Raw genomic sequence first — 20,731 nt, 5'->3', positions numbered from 1 at the left:
ATGAGATATCCAATCCAACGGGTGGGGTGTCTTATCTTGTCTAACCTAATACCGGCGACATATATGTCGCAGCTAAAGGTTAAAAAAAGTCGCCGCTAATAGTTCACTAAAAATGGCGCGGTACCCTTCCCTCCAGTTTATCGCCGCTATTAGTGATTGTCGCCGGTAAAGGATTCCCTGTCGCCGCTATTGCCTCTCGCAGATAAAAAAAAACGCACACAGAAACCCTCCATTCTTCTTCTTTCTGTTTGCTCCCGGTTTCCTTTCGCCATTTGACATTATTCGCCGTTTTTCTCTTCAATTTGCTTGTTCCAAGCAAATTTCTCCTCACATTGTTCCAAGCAAATTTCTCTAGGTGTGGTTAAAGCTTTGGGACCAATTTCTAACTCCATTTCTTGAAGAAAGGTAAGTTGATTTGGTAATTTCATTTTTAATTTGTATGCTAATTTCGATTTGTAGCTTCATTTAGTGATTGAATGGTAATAAATTGTTCATATTCTTGTTTTTGGTGGTAATGTTTTGGATTAGAAGTAAGTTGTTCAATTTCTTGTTTGTGGTGATTGAATGGCAATTAGTTGTATAACTTCAACTTGTAGTTTACCCTTTAGGGACATTTGATGATTATTAAAAGCTGAATTTGATGAGTAAATTGCAATAAATTGTTCAATTTCAGTGATTTTGGTGGTGTTGTTCAGTTTTTCCGGTGAGGGTACTTTCGGGTGAAGACTAGTTTTTTCTGGCTACATATCCGTTGATTTCCGCCACTACAGGTTCTATTATTTCATTTTTTTGTGAATTTTGTATTTATATGTGAAATTATGTGAAAATTAGATTCTATATTTCGTATTTGTTTGAATATATATGAATTTGGTGTATATATGCCAATGTATGTGTGTTTGATGTATATGTGGTATATTAGTATTTGGTAGAAATTATATGTATTTGTTATAAGTAGGATGTTATTGTGTGTATATGAATGTATGTATGTTTGTTGTAAATGTGGTATATGATTGTGAAACTTTTGTATTTGGTATAAATAGGATCTAATTATGTATATATGTGAAATTATGCATATTTGGTTTAAGTAGGATGTTATTTTGTGTGTATGTGTATGTATTTGTATTTGGTGTATATGTGGTATATGTATGTAAAAGTATGTGAATTTCATCCTCTTATGTATTATGTAAAACTATGTGGTTTTGGTATAAGTAGGATGCTATAATTAAAAAAAAATTATTGTTATAATTTGAAAAAAACACAAAAAAGAAATTATAAAATTATTTAAAAACTTATATACAAAAACTAGAAAGTTTCTAGTTTTTACCCAAGCTAACTCCAAATTAATTAACCAATAAGTTATATAGTTAACTTATAATCTTCAAATTAATTTATAAGGTTATATTTCTATAACCAAAATAATAATCGGTTACCATAAAAATAGGTTAAAGGATGCTATAATTGAAAAAAAATAAAAATAAATTATTGTTACAATTGGAAAAAAAGCATAAAAAAAATTATAAAATTGTTTAAAAACTTATATACAAATAGTAGAAAGTTTCTAGTTTTTAAATGTTTTATTTGCAACATATTTATATAATGTTATAAATTATATATATATATATATATATATATATATATATATATATATATATATATATATATATATATATATATATATATATATTAATCTCGACGGTAAAAAAGAACAACACAACAACATAATATGTATGTAAAAGTATGTGAATTTCATGTTCTTATGTATTATGTAAATTATGTAGTTTTCTTATAAGTAGAATGCTATAATTGAAAAGAAAATAAAAATTAATTATTGTTATAATTGGAAAAAAAAACACAAAAAAAATGTTATATAGTTTCTACCCAAGCTAAACTCAAATTAACCAATAAGTTATATAGTTAACTACAATAGTAATAAATGTTTTTTTTTTTTATGGATTTTGACCCTTTTATTTAATATTTACAACTTTTTCATATATAAATTACAAGTAATTGTAATTAAAATTAATTAATAAAACAAAAAAATAAAAAATTTTAATTTAATTTGTTTAATTTTTTAATTTTTTAATTTTTTATATTTTTATTATTTTAACTGTAAAAAAAATGTGGATTGGAAGAAAAAAAAACAATGCTAATTCTGTACACTAAACTCTAAACCCAAAATTATGTTTCAGCAACATCATGTCTATTGATAAAAGCTGGACTACTAATCCATATCGAAACCATCCCGAGTTCCAAGCAGGACTCAAAGCTTTTATCGAGAAGTCGAAGTCGCACCTTGATAGTTTTTGTTTATGTTCGACAATCTAACTTATAAGTTTATATATATATATATATATATATATATATATATATATATATATATATATATATATATATATATATATATATATATATATATATATATATATATATATATAGGGATGAGCTTTATTCGTTTTTTCAATCCCACAATAATCAAGGAAACGATGGGAACGAAGATGGTGGTATGTAAGGATGCGCTTTATTTGCATATGGTGTCATGCTTTACTACTTGGTAGATTGTAAAAATTTGGTTGTTTTGCCACTCGGATATTATGACTTTTAATATTTAATTGTAATCGGATGTTTGTTTGTAATTTGCATTGACACTATTATGTTTGATATTTAATGGGATGTTTGTTAATATTTAATTTGTAATTAGCGTCGTCACTATTATTTTTGATATTTAATCGAATATTGTTATTATCGGCGACACTTTTATCGACTACATTATCATCGCCAACCAAAATCATTTATTAAAAAAAAAATGAAAACTATTATTACCGGCGACATGCTTATTAGCGGCGATACAACTCAATAGCGGCGACATAGTCAATAGCGGCGGCGTTTCTCATTAGCGGAGACATAGTGACCAATAGCGTCGAAGCAGTAGCGACGACTCAATACCGGCGACGCGTCGCCACTATTAGTATTACCGACAACTTTTGAAACTTTTACCGGTGACTTTTGTCGCTAGTAATGGCCTTTTTCATCGTAGTGTTTGTGCGAAAGCTCAACAAAAAATATAATTGTTTTATATAAGATAAAAAATTTTCTATTTATTTATGTCTTAAAAGGTTTTTAGATTGTTTTATATAAGATATAAATTTATTATTGTTTTTTATAAGATATAATTTATCGTGGTTTGACATCACTAATAAGCACTTTTATATGGTTGTATAAAAAAGATTAAAACCATTTATTAACTTGAATGATATGTTTTGATAGGTTGAATCATCTTTCTTTATTTGAAATTGTTTATCTTTTACATTTCTACGCTTAATCATCATCTCTTATCATTAATGCTCCTCGTTATTGGCTTATGTTAATCCCACATACTATTAGATACTATGATGAATTATTGATTCAAATCTATAATTTGTGTTGAAATTTCACGTGATAGGATTTTTTTTTCATCATCTCAATTTGTTAGCAAAGAACATGTTAAAATAATTTGTTAGCAAAGAATCTATTAGCACATATTAAACAAGGAACCTGATAGAAATAACAAGAAGATATTGAATTAATTTGTAGTTGATTGTGAAGGCAATATGAATTATTGAGGTTTGGGTTCTTTTGCCCTTCTAAACCACTTAAAGCATTTAGAATTAAGTGTCTACCATTATCTTTTTCTCTTAGCATATGATGAAAAAATAGGTAAATCCTAGCGCGTTGCGCGAGAATAGAATTATATAGTTATAATAATAATTTTTACCAAATTATTATTTAATATTTCTACTTTGAAACAAAATGTTAGTAGTAAAGCAAACATTTAGTTAACATATTGGTTTTATTAAACATTATAATTTAATTTTTAAGTTATTGTGATATATACAATTATTTGATAATTTTATAAACCATTTAAAATATTGTAAATTATATATCAAATTAATGATAAAATAACGGCTAACAAAACTCATGAACAAAAATATGAACTGCAACTTTTAGTAACATAAAAATAGAAAAACATCTATTATAACATTTGTATTAAAAAAGATATATATATATATATATATATATATATATATATATATATATATATATATATATATATATATACACAACAAATAATAAAAAAATATTAAAAATAAATACTTTAACTTTTAATAACATAAAAACACTAAAACATCTATTATAACTCTTCATATTTAAATCACAAATATTTTCAAATACATTAATGTTTTTAATGAGCAAAACTTTACAACCTTATAAAAGAAAAGGAAATAAAAAGTTATTAGTGATTACTAATTAATAATAATAAGTTAAAAACTCTTGAGTTGTAACTAATAAATATACATAAATTAGAAAACTCTTGAGTTGTAGTGAGAGTTTTAAATGAATATGGTACTTGGAAATGTGTATTTATTATTATTATTATTATTATTATTATTATTATTATTATTATTATTATTATTATTATTATTATTATATTCGTCTAAATAATTGGTTTTGATGTATCATTTTAATCCCTTCAATTATTAACATAAAGATATTTAATTATAAATTTATAACATACATAGGTGCATATACATGTTAAACAAATCACACACACAAACACACACACACACATACACAGACACACACACACACACACATATATATATATATATATATATATATATATATATATATATCCGTAAATGTCATATGTAATTCTTGTCGTAGTAATATGGATAAATTACTTTCATATGAAGAACATATCATTATAAGTCTATCATAATTACATATCAAATGTTAAAAATTATGTTATGTTTTAAATATTGTCTTTTAAATATGTTGTGTAGGATAACCGAATAAAAAAAATAATAGAAAATAAACATAATCAAAATAGAAAAACTACAATCAAATAAATAAGAACATTGGGTGGTTGAATATATAAATAAAGATGTTACATAAACATACATTTAAATCAAAAGAAAAAACTAACATTCGTCAACTTTACTTAAACAAAAAAAACCTATATCCGTTTTATGAATTTTCCCATTCAACCATAGAAACTTCATGATAATTCTTCACTAACCTGCAATCAAAATATTTTTCTTGAAAAAGAAGAATCATAAAGATATTCCAAGCAAGACATTGATGTTTGAAGAGTCACAATCAAGAATGTGTAATACACACAAATCACATATAAAGATTAAATGAGAAACTGAATATAAAGAAAGAACATAAAAGCTTCATTTGTTTTGGTTGAAAGAAAAAATAATATCACAATTACCATCGATGCGACATAACCCATTTTTTCAAATCATCATATTTGGATCGTGAATGCTTCAACTATATGAAAACTTTTGAATCACAATATCTTCAACCAAATGACGACTTTTTGTAAGAAAAATGTAGTAATATAACTACATATATAATAAGAGAATACAAAAAAATTAATGAAAATTTATAAATCCTATAAATGGTTTTATTTAACGAATATAAAAAGTTATGTAGGTTTCAAATCAATATGGCTTTAGAAAACAAAATATCTCTAAACATATGATTTTGAATGGTCTTATTTATATTACTGGAAAAAAATATAACACGATCAAATTATAAGTAAAAAATGATACATTCATCCACAATCTTGACTTGTAGAGCTCTTTTAGGGGATTTCATCACTGTAAATACGTTCTAAAGGAATTGTGCCTATTGAAAAAAAATTTCTTTTCATTTTCTTATGACATCCTTCTTACATGTAAGATTTTATATAACACAAAAGAAACAAAAGATTGCATTTTTATAATAAACTTTTCACTAAATGCTAATTAACCATAATATAAGTTATAAAACTTTTGAGTATTAAATCATAATTAAGAAAACTTTTAAGTTGCATTAGTTAAAAAAAGAGAGTTTCAAATGAATGTGGTTTGAAAAAGTTAAAAAAAATGAGGTTTCAAATGCATGAGATTCAAGAAAAAATGCTAGCTTTATAAGTATGTATGATTTTCCATTACTATTATAAAGTATATACCAATTTGAGTTATTAAAAAAATATATACATATATTTTTCATGCTATCGTATAAATGCTAAAAATATTATTATAAATAATGATAAATAAACTATTATGCATATAAAGCCGAAGGATTGTCAATTTTTTTTTTATCAAATTAAATCTATAAACTAGTTTGTTAAATATTTAGACACCGCATATATATAAATAAACATTAAAAAAATATAAAAACTAAATATTATATTATTGTTGTTCCTTTTTGGCGATTCTAATAAACCAAAACAAATTGAAGAAAAAAGACGAATAAAAGAAACGAGACAAACAGAAAGACCCAACGACAGTGAAGTCTGTGAAGTATTGAAGGTTTTCTTCATGGGTCGTCGGTCGAAGTTCAGATATTGATTAGGAGTGAGAGAAGTCTATGACGACAGGCCTATCAGATCAAAACTCAATACGCAGACGACGACGACGACTAGGTTACAGACGACGACGACGACGACGACTAGGTGAGAGTGGAAGGGCAATTAGGTCAAAACCCACGCACCATACCCCGCCTCGGACGATAAACTCCACTAAAACACTATTCAAATTCCAAAATGCGGTCAATTTTGTTAATAGTAGCGGCACAGGGAATCGCTATTTTCTTCACGTCGCTATTAACTGCACGTACAACCGCAAACATTCCAATGTATGTTTCAACAGAAGAAAAGCTCTCGAAGACTTGTTTACAAGGAACGACTTTCTGTGTTAAGCTGCAGTTTTACATTAGTAAGTTATCTCCTTATGAGAATGTATTATAAAAAATAAAGTCATGAGCTTTCTAGACCTTTTTCAGTAGGCAGCGAATCTTGTCTAAGGAGCTGTATCTAGACAGTAATATATGGTGTTTGATTTATTTTTATAATGACTTAATGGCTTAAGCAAAAAAAACCTAGCGTAATGCATGTTTAAAGGCACCAATCAGATACCTATTTGCCTGGATTCTTTTTTACTCCCAACTCCGCTCATGCTAATATACTTGATACACATACATTAGATGTAGATAGATGTGGTACTCTAAGAACAGCAATTTTACAAAGAATAATATATCAAGTTGTGTATGATCAGCGAGATACATTAATGGTCCAACAACACTTAATTAATTCTGGTACATATACATTGATACACATACAAATACATATGATATTTCCCATCATAGCATCTTTTGCATATAACCTTCATGGTGCTCAATGATTCCATTCTTTAAATATTCAATTTATAACAAAGACAAAGTTTCCTCCTTCCAGAATCTTTCATCTTAAATTCCTTCAGGTATTCAACAGCCTTAGAAAGCTCTTTACAGATACCAAGTATATTCAAATCATCAAGATATACGCGAATCATAACAAATTCAGATACATGCATGTCTACTCATAAAAATGCATGGCCAGATCATATAAGAACTTTTATAGCCTTCCTTCAACAAATATTTACCAAATCAATTGTGCCCCACGTGCTGTATTTATTTTCATGAAGTAACTTAATTTACTCAGTTCATATTTTGTTAAAACTTGTGATAAAATACACTTACATCTACCATGGGGAATAGACTTGACCAAAAGCCATTTAATCAAGTGAAAACGAAAAATAGTTTAGAAGCAGAAAGAATACTAGTTGGTGGATACAAAGTCTCCATTAATTTCCAAGTCTTCCATGACAATAGTGATTCCATTATAACTATGAGTCTAAGCCTAAAGTATTTCATGATATCAAGTATCGTTTTTGACAAAAGAATACAATTTATATTTTCAAGTAATTAAATTTCCATAATTATCAACACAGATGTAGCCTCTTATACACATTGAATGACAACCTTACAGACATGAGCTCCAGCATGCAACAATAGCTTTATTTGAATTTCATAAATGTAAATATGATTTAAAATACCTTTGAGCATTCTTTTTGTTAAAAATCATTGATAAGTCACATATATTTTAGATGAATCAAGAAATTTATTCTGTCTACTGTATTAGGTGTGAATGTTGGTAAAAGCTAGCTCCCAAATATGAACAGCTTGAAACCAGCTTGAACTAGGCAAAAAAATCATTTTAATTGGAAACGTGCTTTCTTGAAAATTTGCAAGATATATTAAATCAGCTAATTAGTGGGATTTGATAAATTCTTCGTTTTGTTTAATATTTGACTTGATTGTTGGTAATGCACAAATCTAACTAGCTATCTGGTATCCAAAGTATAATATAAGTTTGTCGATATTAATCTTTTATTGACTTCCAAGTCTTCCAATATTTTTGATTTCTATTCGTACTTTTAATAAGTTTCTTGATGTCTTGATCACCACTTAATTTCTTCAAACCAAACAACACATTATGTGCATGGAAGAACGGATTCACAATAATCAAACAAAGTAATTCAATTTCATGACCACAAGTTAAAAAAAAAAAGTTGAACGCATATTGATTCATTATTTCAAGGCTTCTTTTAATTTTCAGGTGTAACAACTAACAAGACTGTAATGCATTTCACAGACTATTTTTTCTAAAAAGATAATACCAAATATTGAATTTAAAGTTACAGAAATTATTGTCTATATATCCGGCTTGACACATACAGTAAATAATAAATTATCTTCTTTTTCTAAAAAAGGTGAATGCTTGTATGTTGAATACTGTGTTTTAGTTTATAAAAGAGTTGATCAAATACAATTGGGTATGTAATGGAGAGAAACCTTGTGCATAAACCACTTATTTTGATCAAGAGAGAACGAAAATAGTCATTCATTGAATAATTGACTTCGAAGTCTTCCATGGTATAATGAGTTTCTGTTTATTTATGTGGCTCTATAAAACAACTAGTTTCTTCCTCATAGCACCCCATCGCTTCATCTTAACAATCCATCTTCTTACTTGATTTTTTCCCAATATCTAACTAGACCACCATACGGTTGATAATGGGGAATCAGAGGGGTTTGGGGCTCGGTTTCATTTTTGTATTAGCTTTTTTGTTTTCCACCACATTTACCTGTTTGGGTGATGGAAATGCCAGTGTGATTTGCTCTGAGAAAGAGAGACTTGCTCTTCTCAAGTTCAAAGAAAGTGTTGAAGATCCTTGTGGAATGTTGTCATCATGGGTTGGCAATGACTGTTGTCTGTGGGAAGGAATCCACTGTGATAGAACTGTTGAGGGCCTTGATCTCAGAGGATATAGTGGCTGCTTCTTAGATAGTAATGAGGTGAACCCGTCTTTGGCAGAGTTGAGCCATCTTAAACACTTGGACTTGAGTGCGAATAATTTTCATAAAAGCCGCATTCCAAAATTCATTGGGTCCTTGAAACAGCTGAGCTACCTCAATCTTTCATATGCTGATTTTCAAGGTATTATTCCTCCCCACATTGGTAATCTTTCTAATTTAAAGGTTCTTGATATCAGTTCATACGAAGATGGACTGATGGTAGATGATATGGCATGGACTTCTGGCCTTTCGTCACTTGGGCATCTTGAATTGAATTCAGTACATCTTGGTGGAGCACAAAAAACGGACACGTTGTTTTACATGATTCCTTCGTTAAAAGTGTTAAGTTTGTCATGGTGTAGTCTTTCCAATGCTGATTTTGGTCCTCTTCTTAATTCAAGTAGAATACTACCCCACATCATACGCCTGGATCTTGGCTTCAATTATTTTGAAGGTCCGCTCCCTGTTTTTTTCCAAAACATGTCATCCCTATCATTTCTAGATCTTTCATCTTCTAATCTTAGTTTGGCATGGAACTTAGCAAACCTGCTAAGCATGATACCTTCTTTATCAGAGCTACATTTGTCAGGTTGTGGGCTTGATAACATTCATCTATCTTCCCCTCATCTTAATTTCAGCAGACTTTCTAACATCCAGCACCTGGTTCTTAGTGAAAATTCAATTGAAGGTGCATTTCCATCTGTTCTCATAAACATGAGTTCCCTAAGAGTACTTGACCTCTCGCAAAACATGTTGAGTTCATTGGCTCCTCTTATGCCTAACCTTCTTGATCTTGATCTTTCCTATAACCAGTTAATCGGTCCCATTCCTACATTCCACATGAATCTTTCCAAACTCGACCTTTCTTTTAATCAACTGAAGGGTTCATTTCCAGAATCCATTGGAAATCTCACAGCTTTAACATATTTGAATCTAGATTCTAATCGGTTAACGGGCCCCATCCCAGCATCTCTAGGAAGACTGGTTTCATTACAATCAGTCCGTGTGTCGTCAAATTTGTTAAATGGGAGTATTCCTGTTTCAATTGGGCGACTTTCGAAACTCCAATATCTCGATTTCTCTAACAATTCTCTAGAAGGAGTAGTTTCTGAAGCCCATTTTGCTAACCTTTCAATGTTGAAGTACTTGGATGCTTCTTCTAACACCAAGTTGACATTCAATGTATCATGTGACTGGATGCCTCCATTCCAGCTGGTAGTTCTTGACCTCAGTTCTTGCAATATTGTAAATGGTTTTCCTCAATGGCTTCGAAATCAAAGGAAACTTGGGTGGGTAGCATTGTCCAAAGCTTCAATTTCTGGACAGCTGCCCACATGGTTGCGGAAGATGCCCATCATTCCTCGCATAGATCTCTCTCACAACAAACTCAATGGGACTTTGATGAACCTCCCTAATGGGGAAACTTATGGTCGGTATATAATTTTGCCGGTATTACTTTTGGAAAATAACCTTTTCAGTGGGATGATTCCAAGGTCATTATGCAGAAGGACAGATTTGGAATATCTTGACCTTTCCAGAAATAGGTTAACAGGTGGAATTCCCAATTGTCTTGAGAACTTGCAAAAGTTGTATACAATGATACTTAGCTCAAATCGGTTGTCTGGTGTCATTCCAAGTAGCATAGCTCTTAATTCGTTATATTGGTTAAAACTGAATGACAATTACTTTGTTGGTGAGCTTCCTCGAGAATTGGGGAATCTACACAATCTAAGTATCTTAGATGTGGGTGACAATAAGTTGTCTGGAAATATACCGGAGTGGATAGGAGTGAAACTTACATCTTTGGTAGTTTTGAGGTTGCATAAAAACAACTTCACTGGAAGAATTCCGAAGTCTTTGTGCAAAGCTGCAAATCTTCAAACTTTGGATGTTGCACACAACAACTTAAAGGGACCCATCCCTCCTTGTCTCGGAGAGTTGAGTGCCATGATTAATAATAGTGGATCTGGGGAAGTTGGTTATTATCTCGGTAATGATGGGATTATTGAAGAGGTCATGAAAGGTGTTGATCTTAAATATACAACAACCTGGCATATGGTTTTTAACATGGACCTTTCCAGTAATCAACTTGTTGGAGAAATACCGGTAGAGCTAACTGCACTTTCCATGTTAGTGGCTCTTAATTTGTCAAATAATCATCTCATAGGGAATATTCCACACACCATAGGAGACATGGCGAAGTTATTTTCTCTCGATTTATCTGGAAACGAGTTGATTGGGGGGATCCCTCCAAGCATATCAGCTTTGACTTTTTTGAGCCATTTGAATTTGTCACACAACCACCTGTCAGGACGAATTCCAACGGGAAATCAATTGCAGACCCTGATTGATCCATCAGTATATGAAGGGAACAAAGATCTATGTGGACCTCCATTGCCTAAGACTTGCCCAAATCACAAAGATCCAACACCAACAACAACAATCAAGAAGAAACATGAAGCAGTTGTTGAGCAGATTAAGGTATGGTTGTTTTATGTGGATGTAATTTGTGGTTTTGCAACAGGGTTTTGGGGTGTTATTGGGGTTCTGTTGTTCAAGAAACAGTGGAGACAAAAGCTTTTCATGTTTGCTGAGGAAACCATGGACAAGATATATGTTGCTGTCGTTGTAAGAGTTGTGAAGATTACGAGAGGAAGAGAAGTTGCATAGATACTCTGGAATTAATGATTGTGTTGCTTTCTAATATCTACTGTACTTTTTTATACTATTATTTGGATTTTCTATTTGTAATATGAATGTTGTTTAAAGGTGTCACTTTTAAAATTCTTGTTAGATTTGGTATTTAAACAAGATCTCAAGTAGTTAGATAAGATTGTTTGAATGAATTCAAAAATATCCATGAGTAGTTCTTGGTTTTCAACATTATTTGATTAGATGTTCTTTTATTAGATATACATAACTATTGTGAGATGGTTTAGGACTGCAGATCTAACTGTGGATCTCCTTGAACTAGAAGTCTATTTATGAATACTGTGGTGCTGATTTTTCTGTTAATCAGATGCTTTTAAGTAGGGGAATCGGGGAGAATACCAATGTACTTTACATATAATAACAATGTACTTTATTTTTTACCTATGTACTTGCATTTTGTTATCACTATGGATAGGTTATTGTACTTTATTTGTTACATATTGTCATTATTGGTAAAGAAAAGTAAATATGATGCTATTATGAGTAAACAATTGTTTCTACGCCGCTATTATGTGTAAAACAAATGTAAGCTCAAGTGTGTTGCTGTTATGAGTTACATATTGCAATTATCGGTAAAGAATATCTCTAAGTGCCTGCTATTATGGGTAAAGAAATGTAAATTATTTCTATTAATTTATGAGTAGAGGATAAAGTACGTTGCCTATATTCGTACAAAGAGTAAAGTATGTTGCTACTTCATACAATTTGCCTCTCAACTAATATGATTTCATGTTCCATTTTAGGGGAATATAATGCAATTATCATATGCCTAGGTGCGAGATCCACTTATTAGCCGATCATATCTTAGGATGATATTTATATATCTTGTAATTATCTATTATATAATTTCCTATTTTATACCCCCCATATGAGGGTATATCTGATTGTATCTTATTTCCTATTTATAGGGCTTTATTCATTAGCAAAGGACATCAATTCAATATCCATAATCGTTGTTATGGTATCAGAGCCTATAAACCCTAACAGCCGAATTTTTTTTCTAAGAACAAAGCCACGGTTTTATCTTCATCTCTTCCATGACAAAAGATGCTTCTGGTTCAGGTGAGGTGAAGGCCATGGCCTTGCGCCCTGCCTACACTGTCACATCACAAACATCCAGACAAAGATCCGAACATTGGATGGCTCAAAAGTCGCGTACTCGTCCTGGACAAAATTGTTTCGTGTTCATGCCAAGGCTAACAAGGTTCTCGATCACATTGATGACACTCCTGCACCGGTTGAAACCGATCTCGGGTACCTCCAATCGGCTGAAATCGACGCGCTTGTCCTTCAATGGATATACAACACCTTGTCTGATGAATTGATGGTCTGCATCTTAGAGACTGATACCACTGCCCAAGCCGCTTGGAATAAACTCAAATCAACTTTTCTCAACAACAAAGGGTCACGTGCAACAGCCCTTGAAAATGAATTCACCGGTCTTACTTTGGGAGCATGTTCATCAATGGAATCTTATTGACAAAAACTTAAAGATCTTGCTGATCAGCTTGGAGATGTTGAGAACCCAGTCACTGAGTCTAGACTGGTCTTACAAATGGTTCGTGGGTTGCCACCAGAGTTTCATGTTGTTGGAGCCTACATCAATCAAAGCTCTCCGTCATTTGAAACAGCTCGCAACATGTTACAACTTGAACAACACAGACAAAAAGCTAGACAAAATCAAACCCACACGGTTCTCGTTGCTCCCACTTCTGTAGGTCACCACAAAACGAAGTAGCTGGTCAACGCAATCAAGGTCAACCCTATAGCAACTACTCGGGCAGAGGTACAGGCACTCGCGGGCGAGGCTTTACTGGTCGAGGACGTGGCAGAAGCTTTCGGGGGACGTGGAGGTCGTGGCCACCAAAACTGGAACCAAGAAAATCAATGGCAGCAAGGATGGAATGGATTGCAAGCATGGTATCCACCGCCATCACCATACCCGTCTCATGGACCGAATCAATCTACAAATCACCGGGCTAATCACACCTATAGGCCCGGACAATATTTTGGACCCACGCCACAACAGGGGCCAAATGGACCTACGATTCAACCATTAGGTCCGACGCCTACTCCCACTCCTCAATTTGTTGGTTATTCCGACTATAGTCCATCAGATTTAGCACAGACAATGCAACAAGTTCATCTTAATTCCAATGATCCGGCATGGTATATGGATTCCGGTGCCTCGACACATCTTACATCTGATCAGGGTAAGATCTCAAGTTCCAAAACTACTTCACCTATAACATCGATTTTTGTTGGAAATGGCTCTAGTCTACCAATTCATGGGTCTGGTCATGCTTCTTACACTACCCCCTCCCATTCATATACTCTAAAAAATATCTTATTTACTCCATCCGTTATTAAAAATCTTTTATCTGTTCGTAAGTTTACTATCGATAATCAAGCATCTGTTGAATTTGACCCATCTGGTTTTTCTATAAAGGACCTCAAGACTAGAGCTCTTCTTTCTCGTCATGATAGCACGGAGATCTTTACCCATTCACCGCACCTTCCAGTTCTACTGCTCTGCTTGCCACTTCTCACGATCGTTGGCATGCTTGTTTGGGTCACCCGGGTGCTCCTGTATTAGATTTACTTTGTTCAAAATTTTCAATTTCTTGTAATAAACCTACAACTTCTTTGTGCAATGCTTGCCAACTATCTTAACATACTCGCTTACCTTTTTATGATTCACAATATGTTACTTATGCACCATTTGGCATTATACATTGTGATCTTTGGACATCCCCAGTCTTAAGCAAATCTGGTTACAAATACTATATGGTCCTTATTGATAATTTCACTCATTATGTATGGGTATACCCCCTCAAATATAAATCTGACACATTTCTCACTTTTACAAAATTTCACAAGCTTATCCAAACGCAATTTAACCGAACCATTAAGTCATTCCAATGCAATCTTGGGGGAGAATTCGACAATAATGACTTTAAATCCTTTGCCCAAACTCACGGTCTCGTCTTCCGTTTCTCTTGCCCTCAAACTTCCCAACAAAACGGACGAGCCGAACGGATGATTTGCCGCATTAATGACATTATCCGTACCCTTCTCACTCATGCCTCTCTTCCCCACTCATTTTGGGTCGAAGCTCTTCACACCGCCACCTATGTTCATAATATCTTTCCTACTAAATGCCTAAATTTTTCCACACCTGCCTTCTCTCTCTATGGTCGCCAACCATCATATGACCATCTCCGCACCTTCGGGTGCACTTGCTATCCCAATATCTCATCTACTCAATCTCATAAACTCCAACCAAGATTCATCAAATGTGTTTTCCTTGGTTATCCGGAAAACTTTCGAGGATATCGATGCTTTGATCCATCTACCGGAAAAGTCTATCTGTCTCGTCATGTTACATTTGATGAAACCTCGTTTCCTTTTGCCAATACCCCTCCCCCTCTACATCTTTTGACTTTCTTCATGACCCCCCTCCCCCTTGATGTTTTTCCCTACTCCACATCCACCAACCCTACTCCACCTTCAACACCAACTCATTCCACCACCCTTACCCAATCTTCACCACCACCTCACTCCACATCCTTATCTCCTTACCCTCCTATCTTGACCTATTCTCGTCAATCAAAAGTCCCATCCACCACCACCGACCCTTTATCAACGCCCATACCTCCCTTCTATACTCCAACTTTACCTACAACAACCCATCCTCAATCCACTCCACCTCAAACTCCCCCTCAACCCCCCTTCCTACTCATCCCATGACCACACGTGCACGGGCAGGAGTAACCAAACCTGTTACCCGTCTAAACCTCCATACCACCTTTACTCCACCTATCTCTCCAATTCCTACATCCATCTCTGCCGCCATGTCTGACCCTAATTGGCTAAGAGCCATGGAAGATGAATTTCGAGCTTTACAGGTGAACAAAACATGGGAACTCGTTCCCCCGACCGACTGACAGCCCAGTTATTCAGTGTATGTGGTTGTTTCGTCACAAACTTAAAGCTGATGGAACACTTGACCGCTATAAAGCACGAATGTTGGTCAATGGGAAATCACAAATTGTAGGTGTTGACTGTTTAGAAACATTCAGTCCTGTCGTGAAGCCAACTACTATACACACAGTTCTTAGTCTCGCAGTCTCATAGGGTTGGCTGATACATCAGTTAGACGTCAAGAACGCATTTCTCCATGGCGATCTCCACGAGATGATTTTTATGCACCAGCCCCCTGGCTTCATTGATAGTTAGTTTGCATTTCAGGTTTGTCGTCTCCGTAAATCTTTGTATGGGCTTAAACAGGCTCCGCGTGCTTGGTACACTCCTTTTGCCTCATTTATTACTTCTCGGGGTTTCAAGAGTAGCATTTGTGATTCTTCGTTATTTGTTTATCAGCACGGTTGTCATCGTGCTTATTTATCACTGTATGTTGATGACATGATCTTGACAGCTTTTGACCCTGATGTTCTCCACAACATTATTACTTCTTTGTCTCAAGAATTTGCTATGACTGATCTCGGGGCGCTTCACCATTTTTTGGGTATCGCGGCTACTCGTGATAAGCATGGTTTATTTTTGTTGCAGGCTTCTTACACTCGTGATATCCTTCAACGAGCTAATATGGCCTCGTGTAAGCCATGTGCTACACCAGTGGATACGTCCACCAAACTCAGTGCCACTGACGGTGCACTACTCGCTGATGGCACTCTCTATCGTACTCTTGCCGGCACTCTCGTACTCTTGTCGGCGCTCTCCAATACCTGACTTTTAAACGCCCCGATATTGCCTATGTTGTTCAAAAAGTTTGTTTATTCATGCATGCTTCGCGCGAACCCCATTTTCAGTTCATGAAGAAGATTTTTCGGTATCTACAGGGTACCACAGACAATGGTCTTCAGCTGGTTGCATCATCCCCTAACACACTTACTGCCTACTCTGATGCTGACTGGGGCGGTTGTCCGACTCGCACCGATCCACTTTGGGATATTGTGTTTTTCTTTGCACCAACCTTGTGTCTTGGTCCTCAAAGCGCCAACCAACGATTTTGCGCTCGAGTGTAGAGGCTGAATACCGTGGTGTTGCTAATGCTGTTTCTGCGACTACCTGGCTGCGTAATCTTTTACTTGAGCTTCATGTTCCACTAAGCAAAGCAACGATTGTTTACTGTGAAAATGTATTTGCAGTTTATCTGTCACAAAACCCAGTTCAACACCAACGCACCAAACATGTGGAAATTGATATCCACTTTGTGTGGGAAAAAGTTCGTCTTGGTCATGTTCGAGTTCTTCACATTCCCGCTTCTATGCAATATGCAGACATCTTCACAAAAGGCTTACCTCGCTATTTATATCAACAATTTCGATCCAGTTTGAGCGTCCGTCCTTCCCCAGCTCAAACTGCGGGGGACTATTAGCCGATCATATCTTAGGAAGATATTTATATATCTTGTAATTATCTATTATATAATTTCCTATTTTATACCTCCCATATGAGGGTATATCCGATTGTATCTTATTCCCTGTTTATAGGGCTTTATTCATTAACAAAGGACATCAATTCAATATCCATAATCGTTGTTACCACTTTCCTCCCAGGCAAGCTTCCATAAGGATTTGTAGAGGTGTCACTGCCCACTTCCATCCACCTGAAAATATTAGGTATCTGATAAAACAATTTAGCACAAATATGCAACACTAAATTAGATCAAGTTTATAGTAAAAATGGAAGGTGTACTTGTCCTCCAGAATACAAGATACTTATTTACACATCGGAGTTGAAATCTTGCAACTACTAACAAAAAAGTGTCAGTGGATGAAAGCTTCAAAAGCTTTGGTAGATCTTTTACCAAGTATATCCTGGTGTAAGAGAATGGAAAACTTATAATGGAGACCAAAATTAATCATGAAATGACCGTAGTTTCTCTTTTCAGTTTAATGTTCAACATTGAGTTTAACCATTTTATAGAACACTAAGTTTATATAAACTTCGAAAAGCAAGCTTAGATACAGAATTACAATGCTCTTTGGTTATGCATTACCCACTTGTACTTTGATCTTAGTCACTAACTGCTAGGTCATATGATCAACGTATATGTTTATTACAATCTGTCTTTTGTGTATATTAAAGTTCTTAAGGTTGTATTTCTTATGCAAAATCTTGAAATCTACATGCTAGCATCTTCTTTAATCTATCCATCTGGACATCTGTGATGAGTAGAAATATGTTCACATGATGCCTTTATTTGTTATATTTGTATATAATTAGTTATTTGTATTATTATTATTATATAAAGTACACAATATTTTCAATAATTGTTAGGTTTGAATAGTATTTTGGATTAAAGTTTAAATAAAACATATTTGTTAATAAGAAGTTTAGAAACTATCCTATGTAGGTTCACGTTTTGGAATTTACTGTATCACATTAATTTAAAGAAGACAAGTGTATTTTCATATGAAAGTTTCAGGCAAGATTATATATGTGAGACTTATTAGTATTTAACAAAAATGTAAAATGAGCTTGGTGGATGGGTTGATTTTATGGTTGTTAGATACTTTACCCTTGTCTCTTGATGGGCGTGGATTTTCGTAAAGTGCAAGTTATTTTGTGAGCTAACTGCAAGAAACAACCACATACTTCCATTTTGTTATGTATTATAGCACCCTACCTTCATTTCTTTATATTACAAAATTATGCTTTCAATCTCTTTTTTTATTAAGAAATTGTACTTTGAAATATCTATCAAATTATAACATTGTACTTTCAATTTGCTTCTTATTAAGAGCATTGCACTCCAAAAAGTCTGCTTGTACAATGGGTTGAAACGGTTTTGATAGTTATGTAGATAAAAACATACGTTACTAGATATGATTTTCTAAATAAAAAAACATGTGAATAGAAACAAATGTAACATCATTTTTACAAGACTATCTAACTACAAGAAAAAAAAAGAACATATTTGACTCTAAACATTCAAGTTATTGCCGATCGTTTTCAATATATTTTGTAAAAATAAGTTTTAAAGATAATTTATATATAAATGACGAATTGCATAAAAGACACTTTGTTTTTATTCTTTTAGATATTGACACTATTTTTTTGTTCTAAACTGAATACTACATTTTCTAATTTTGTTCAACATTGACCAATTCACCAGGATCCTTTTGGGTATCTGGTTACTAAGGCGACACTGAAAAATGCATTGTTCGATTTACGACAAAAAAATTAAATATAAAAATCAAAAAAGATAAAAACTTTTGTGCCAAATGTAGAAAATACAGTATTAAAATCGAAATGTCTTGTTCCAAATTCGGGTAATATATATTATGATTAGTTAAAAAAATGTTACGTAGTGTAAAAAAAATTAAGAAACATAATATCTTTTACTTTGCTATATAAAGTAAAAAAGTAAAAACTAAAGTAATTGTTGATTGCCAAATTACGGTTGTTAATCATGTTATATATTTGGATGGATTAATTGGTCATGACATCTAGTGGTGTAATTGAGTCGAGTCGAGTATTGCCAAGCTCGAAACTCGAGTCGACTAAATAACTCGAGCTCGAGCTCGACTCAAGCCTTAATTTAAAACTTGAATTCGAGCTTGATAATGTAATCGACACTTTCGAGCTCGACTCAACTCAATTAACTACTAAGAAAACAAAATTACATTAATTTACAACATGTATCTGATTAAGCTCGTAAGCTCCACTGGACTTGGCTCTATAATATGTAATTACGAATAAAACAAAGAGTAAATGTGTAAATATTGTTGGAATAGTGTCTAAGGCTGCAACTATATTAGCCAAGTATCTGACCTGATTGTGTATGGTCCTTTTGGGTTGTCTTCACCATAGCAACTTGATAGGATGATTTATTATGAAAGAATAAATATTATTAATATATTATGAGAATAATATAAGGAATAATAATATTGTTATTTGATTAATATAAGTCATAAATTAATTAGTATTAATTTGGTGACTTAAAGAGATTAATTAAATAAGAGGGTATAAACTGTCAATTGTTTGATAGTTACACTTTAGACTGTAAATCCTTATTGGATGAAAGGTGGACGGATTCTAGGGCTAGGGATAGCCTCAAATCGTCCAATGCTTATCTAAGGAAAGGATTTGGATTGCTTTAAGGAAAGATTATCCAACTAGGGTTTAAGGTGAAACCCTTAAGGAGTCTACAAGTATAAATAGACCCCATGACCAAGGGAAATCGACATCTCATCTAAAGTAGAGAACCCCTGGCCGATTTCCTCCTAACCTCTCTCTCAAATCATCCTCTTTGCTATTTGGTGTTTGTAAGCCATTAGAGGAGTGACAATTGTGACTCTAGAGCTCCAAGACAACAAGATCAAAACAAGAGATTCAAAGGTAAACTTCTAGATCTGATTTTGTATTGTTCTTATACATAATTAGTCATTAGAAGTCTTGGAATCAAAGCATGTTTAATTAGAGAAACCTAGATCCAAGCATTAGGGTTTTGCATGCGCACATAGGAAAGTTCTTATGGCTAAAACCCATCAAATATAATAATGCTCGATTAAGCTCATGTGCTTCACCAACCGAGTATACCCTCAAGATCGGCTCAATAGTGTACTCAAGTAGCTCAAGCTCGACTTGACATGAACTGATTCGATTTCGAGTATTTTTCAAGTTGGCCTCATTTGTATTTTATAACAAACACTCTTTTTCTCCAGGAATACAGAATTTTCAGATTTTTGGCAACATTGTTGATCCTAGACGACAGTCAGTTTACTTTTGGTAAGTCGAATATATGTTTTATTTCTTTAATATTTATTAATTTAACTGATTT

The 20,731-nt window shown here is 33.2% G+C and overlaps 1 protein-coding gene across 1 annotated transcript; it reads left to right on the top strand.

The window, feature by feature from the left end:
• The first annotated feature begins 8,925 nt into the window (after nucleotides 1-8,925).
• On the top strand, nucleotides 8,926-11,877 carry LOC111919833 (receptor-like protein EIX2). Its single transcript, XM_052766773.1, has one exon. It carries the CDS (start codon nucleotides 8,926-8,928, stop codon nucleotides 11,875-11,877), a length of 2,952 nt encoding a protein of 983 aa, XP_052622733.1.
• Nucleotides 11,878-20,731: the final 8,854 nt, after the last annotated feature.

Source organism: Lactuca sativa, chromosome 8, assembly GCF_002870075.4.
Source record: "Lactuca sativa cultivar Salinas chromosome 8, Lsat_Salinas_v11, whole genome shotgun sequence".
NCBI classification, from domain to species: Eukaryota; Viridiplantae; Streptophyta; class Magnoliopsida; order Asterales; family Asteraceae; genus Lactuca; species Lactuca sativa.
This window is presented reverse-complemented; position numbering and strand designations above follow the sequence as displayed.